The sequence below is a fragment of the Cydia splendana genome, chromosome 26 (genome assembly GCF_910591565.1).
Source record: "Cydia splendana chromosome 26, ilCydSple1.2, whole genome shotgun sequence".
Lineage (NCBI taxonomy): Eukaryota > Metazoa > Arthropoda > Insecta > Lepidoptera > Tortricidae > Cydia > Cydia splendana.
In genome coordinates this window covers 4,199,759-4,206,082 of record NC_085985.1, presented here as the reverse complement: position 1 = coordinate 4,206,082, position 6,324 = coordinate 4,199,759, and the positions used below count along the sequence as shown (strand labels likewise).

General features: G+C 35.7%; 1 protein-coding gene across 1 annotated transcript; it reads left to right on the top strand.

The window, feature by feature from the left end:
- The first annotated feature begins 3,335 nt into the window (after nucleotides 1–3,335).
- Nucleotides 3,336–5,649, top strand: LOC134803520 (uncharacterized). The gene has a single exon (XM_063776319.1). It carries the CDS (start codon nucleotides 3,457–3,459, stop codon nucleotides 4,375–4,377), a length of 921 nt encoding a protein of 306 aa, XP_063632389.1. The 5' UTR covers nucleotides 3,336–3,456; the 3' UTR covers nucleotides 4,378–5,649.
- The last annotated feature ends 675 nt before the right edge of the window (nucleotides 5,650–6,324 follow it).

Genomic DNA, 6,324 nt, shown 5'->3' with positions numbered 1-6,324 from the left:
AAATGTATTAAAGCAAAAGACCTAAAACTTTAACAAGGTAAAAGAAATTACTATTGATATTTTTACATTTACTGAACAGTTGAAGTTATGTCTTGTATACAAGACGGTGCCGCCAGTGTATCATTCTACCGTTGTCTTGTATACAGGACACGGGCGGTCAAAGGGTTAATCCTGTCCACTTACTCCTTTATTTTCACTTTAACACATTTAGGGCCAAGAACCCGACTGTCGGGTACACTGTTCGTAGCGACTACGCGCTACATACGGCGAAACCGTGGCTACGCCCTACGAGCGTAACCCGTAGCACTTAGTGGCAATGAATGTGTTAACCTTTTGAACGCCACAGACGGCAATTGAAGTCAACGCAAAATCGTGACAACGACGCCAAAGACGGCATTTTACGTCGATCGTTTTTTGATGAAAATCTACTGAAAAACATCCGACTTTTAGGTTAGCATAATTTATTCACAAAACGAAATTTTACCCCCGTGGCGTCAGTGGCACGGCAAATGGATGCGCCGTTTGGCGTTCAAAAGTTTAAACAGAAATAGTTGTCAAGTAAAGAAATGTCAAACAATATAATTTAATGCTGCCAGCGCGAGCTACGCGCTACGTTCGTTAATTTAATAGGTTTTTTCCGCTAGGGACTGTCCATAAATTACGTCATCGATTTTTGCCCCCCCCCCCCCCCCCCCCCCCCTAAAATCATCCAAAAAAGTACTGACATTGACTGAACTAAAAAAAGAACTTTTTTAGCATGACAAATAGGAATGTTTCCAAGAAAATACGATGGAAAATAATTTTGCAAGTACAACTGTAACTGTAAACAACTACTGCAAGTGGGGCTTTACTTATACTCTGTATCTTTAGGTATTTAAATAAAAGTAAACAAAATCTACCCTCAAATGGCTCCTTAAGCCAGTTGAGGGTCGATGAAAACATTACATGATCAAATAATGTAGCTTAAAGTCAGGTATCGTTCATTGACAGATCCAGGCGGTTTTGTGTTTGGTTGCTTAACCAATAAATGTTAAAACTACCCGAAAATGTACAAATTGTTTGTTTACATTTATTTAAATACCTAAAGATAAAGTGTCATTCTATGGAACTTGCTAACTATGTAAACAAACCGCCATATTGAAACTGTCATAAATGATAAGTTTACTAGTGACTTTTCTTTACATAGTTAGCAAGTTCCATAGAATGACACTTTACAAAGTATAAGTTTTTTACTTAAGGGGCCCACTGATTACCCGTCCGCCGGACGATATCGGCCTGTCAGTTGTTCGGAACTGTCAAAATTTTGTTCTAACTGACAGGCCAATACCGTTCGGTGGACTGTTAATCAGTGGGCCCCTTTATACTAAGATGTTGTGGTGAATTAAACAAGCTACTTACCGTTAGCCCCAAAGACTCCGCTATTTCCGTCACAGTGTATCCCTCTTCTTTTAAGAATATAATCCGATGTTTCGTGTAATCATCCAGGCGATACATTTTAACCTTCTCTTTTTCTTTGGGTTTATCTGTTTTGGGATTCTCCATCTTGGATATAAATTAATTACATATACTGGTTTACAAATTACTTTGGTTGACACTCAAATAGTTATCTCAGGCTTTTGCTGTGATTTTCATCTTCAATAAAGACATTTGGCATCCGCAGAATTTCTGAAAATGTAAAGTTATTTTTGTTGGAAATGAAAGGCTGCTAAGGGCATTTACTTGTATATTTATCACAAATATTTGTTCCTGGGTTATGGATGTTTTCTATGTATAGAAGCATTTATATAACTTGCTTAGTTTGGGGCTAAGCCGAAGATTGTCCCCAAATATTTATTTTATTTACTATTTATCTACCAAGGAGATTCTTTGAAATTGCATTTTGTTGATTAGCACAACATAAGACCATTTAATTACATTGATTGCTTGGCCCTAAGTTTAAATCTTGACATCATTATTAACTTGTAAGTTTATCACAAATATTTGTTTCAGTTATGGATGTTTTTTGTTTTTTGTTATATTTATCGTGGCCCCATAATATTTATATACATAAAATGTACAATCAATAACATAGAAGGCAGTATTTGACCTTTTATAAGTCTAAAGATAGCGAAAGTCATTAATATCCCGAAATAGAACACATAGGTTTAAATTGAATAGTTGACTTTGATTTTTCAATAAAATTCTTCCAAATTTAATCATAATTAATTTAAAAGGCAACTAGCACACTGAAAAAGTAGTATTATAAGATTTACAACCAAGGCGTTGTCTGCGCCCATTTTAGCTGTACACGTAACAGCTCATATACATATATACAACGTATGACCCAAAAATATCCATTCACAACTTTAACTGATTATTAAGTAGCGTTTGGAAACATTTGAGTCGGCTAATTACTCACGTAATAGAAAAGACGACTTTCTATTTACTATTAGTAACAAATATTGCGATATTTGCATAATACTTACCGTATAGAACCGCATCAGTTTGCCATATGAAGTAAGCGAGTCCAAGTCACTTATAACAAGAAGTCACTTAAACTAAAGATTAATGTTATTTGTTGTACTTGTAGAACAATTAAGGAGCTATTTATTACTTTATTTGTATTATGTTATTGTTTTGATTCATCATTAATCTGAGAATCTGACAACCATTAATAAAAGTGAAGGAAATGATTATAAATAGACGAACGTTCCGAAATAAAAATATTTTGTGTTGAATGAATTTAAAGGTTTCTTTGCGGTTGAAAGTACTTCCTAACAGTCCATTTTTTGATTAATCCCCAATTAAGTTACTTTTATTAATTTTTTGTTTAATCTAGCTTTGTTAATAGATCGATTTAGTAAAATTATATAAGGATGAAATTATAAATAAATTACAATAGTTTTCTAGTTCTGAACGTGTATGTTTAAATGACATTTATTAAGGTGTTGCCATATAATTGAAATCATTTTGCTAGCGACATCTAGTGTCGAGTAGGAAAACCTCAAAATAAATTGTATTTCATTGGAATAATTGATAATAAATATAATAATCTCTTTTTTGTTCAGTTTAACTATTTTCGAAGAATAGTTGTTTTTTCTATGATTTATTATAATAACACGTATCATCTCCATGTTCTGTCATGCTGACTCGACGTTTGATCACCTCAATACTCAATACCTCATTGGGTATCTGAGGGGCTACCGCGAAAACCGAAATTCGCAAATTGCGGGGATCTTACTCTTTTACTCCAATGAAGGCGTAATTAGAGTGACAGAGAAAAATGCCCGCAATTGACGATTTTCGGTATTGGCGGTAGCCCTACTGATTTTGATTTGGTCATGATGACTTTGACGTTTATGTTGTGCTGCCAAGTTGCCAATGTTAAATGCTAATGTAGCAGAGAAATCACAAGACCGATTATCGTAATTAACTCATTATTTATGTTTCACCCAGTGACCTCAGTGAGTCAGCTATATGCTTATCCTCAATACATTTACGATACTTCTACAAGTGGCGTTCATTGTGTTTATGTCACTACTTTCCATGAACATTATTCGTCACTTCACTAGCGCGAAGAGAATGGCTTTGATCGCTCCAGCCTTGTTTGTGAACCATGGAGGCGGTCCCATGCCGCTTTTGGGGGACAAGGACCATGCTGGACTCACGAACTTTCTCAGAGACGGTGTGAAGAAACATGTCGACTTTAAAAATGTTAAAGCGATTATTTTAGTGACCGCGCACTGGGAGGAGAATAAAGTGACTATATCTTCTGGTAATCATCACGATTTATACTTCGATTACTATGGCTTTCCACCAGAATCGTACAAGTATAGGTATGACGCGCCTGGCGATCCGAAGTTAGCTGCGCGCATTCACGAAACATTGAAGAAAAGCGGCATAGACTCGCGTCTTGATCCTTCGCGAGGCTGGGACCATGGAGTCTTCGTCCCAATGATTTTAATTAACCCTGAAGCTAACATACCTATAATACAGGTATCTGTGCTAAGCAATCAAGACCCAGAGCAACATTACAAGCTTGGACAGGCTTTACATCAGTTCAGAAAAGAAGGTATTGCTATAATCGGCTCCGGAATGTCATACCATAATATGAGAGAGTTTTTCAACAGTCGTAGAGCAGGACATGTTATAAATAAGGAGTTTGATGACTATTTGAATGATGTATGTACAGCGGAGGAGGAAAAACGGAAAGAGGGGTTGATATCTTGGAGAGAAGCAACGGGGGCTAATGAGGCTCATCCCCCGCGCGCAGCGGAGCACTTTATGCCTCTTGTTGTGGTAGCAGGAGCTGGTGGCTCCAAGCCTGGTGAGAGGATTTTCAATTGGGACATGAGTGGTGTCTTCAGGTTAAGTGGTTTTATATGGAAGGAGGAGTGAGCATGGTATTCTGTTTCTGACATGTTTATATGCTTAACTACAGCAGCTAGTTAAAAGTATGTTTAATGTAAGATAAACCTAACTGCCATAGTCAAAGTACACATTCACACATGTCAAAAAAGCTAAAGTATTATTTGTGGACCTGTATAATTTAGGGCTAAAACACAATTACATGAAGCAATTACAATGTTAGGCGACAAGATGACCTTGCATTGTGTCATTGTGTTTTGACCCTTACTTAGATAAAAAGTAGTATTTAATTTTACACACCCAATGCAAGAATACACATTTATTACACATATTAATTTTTTAACACATGTTTATGCCCCCAATCCGCATTGGGCTAGCGTGGGGACTATAGCCCAATCCCTCTCACGCATGAGAAGAGCCCTGTGCCCAGCAGTATACAGGCTGAAAATATTATTATTACTTATTATTTTTATGCACCAATACAGTATCATGATCACTTCAATATTTTCTTTCAAGGAGGCCTATGTCAGTGGACAAGCTAGAAATAATTAAAAAATAGAGGAAATAACATAAAACCTCTAACTACACATAATATCTAGCAATAAAGGCTTTCTTTATCTTTACCTTTATCTAGCATGTCTTTGTATAAGAGGTACATATGTTTTATATTGTACAGCAAGCTGCAAAATTGCATGGCTACATTATGAATGGATTTCCTTCATAACGTGGTCATGTACTTTGCAGCTAACTATGATGTTGCCAACAAAGCTTCTGCCAAGGCAACCTTGCTATAACTCTGTATCTTTAGGTATTTAAATAAAAGTAAACAAAATCTACCCTCAAATAGCTCCTTAAACCAGTTGAGGGTAGATGAAAACATTACACGATCAAATAATGTAGGTTAAAGTCAGGTTGCTCAGTGATTGATCCAGGTGGTTTTATATTTGGATGGTTAACCAATAAATGTTAACTACCCGAAAATGTACAAATTGTTTGTTTACTTTTATTTAAATACCTAAAGATACAGACTATTGTTCCCAGCCATGTGAAAGTATGTTTAAATGACTGTGATCTTGCCAGGTGACTTTATAGGGAATCAGACAGTCTGTGCGGAAAGAGAAGAGTCATGGAATGTATGAGAACCAATACATTCCACGATTCTTTTCCTTCTGCACAGACTCTACTTTGTGATTAAAGTTTAAAGCAATAATCTTTTGCATAATAAACAAATTAGAAAATAGACTGCTATGTGACTGAAGTTTTAAAGTAAAAATCAATACATTTTATTGATGCTTGGTTGCTTTTTACAAACAGATTATTAATGATATCATATAGCGCTGTCGCATGATGACGTATGCTTGTGTCAGTTAGGTGACCTAGAAAAGACGGGAATGGAGTACCAGGCGGAGTATATTATTATACCATGATCTGTAATAGGTGCATAGGAAAACTCTAAGGGATAACTTAGAAAGCGGGATGATTTTAAAAATTGCTGCCCTGCACTTCATACTTTCAAGCACCAACAGTTAGTAAAGCATGTTGCTTACAATTGGTTGCGAAATTAGAAAGTACTTCTAGTTTAGTAAATATTTGCAATTGCAGGTACATTGGGGTAATTTTTAAAATGCTTACTGTTAATTCTAGATACAGTATTAATACCATTATTAATACACTTTAAAAATGGAAAGGATAGTATTACTTGGGTTTGGGACATACGAGTAAGATAAGACAATAACTAACAATGACATTATTTAATTAAATAAATAAATAAAAAATCCTTCTTAATGTCACAAGTCACTATGAGATTAATGTTTACTTATTATTGACTTCTTGTAAATGAGCATAATGGTGGTCCCACTGTTAAATAACATTGTGACAGGGACAACTTAATAAAACACTATCTATCATGGACGTGTATCTCAGAACGGACCTTACGGGCACTAAAAATGGTACTAGTTCAGCGGTGTCACTCAGGAA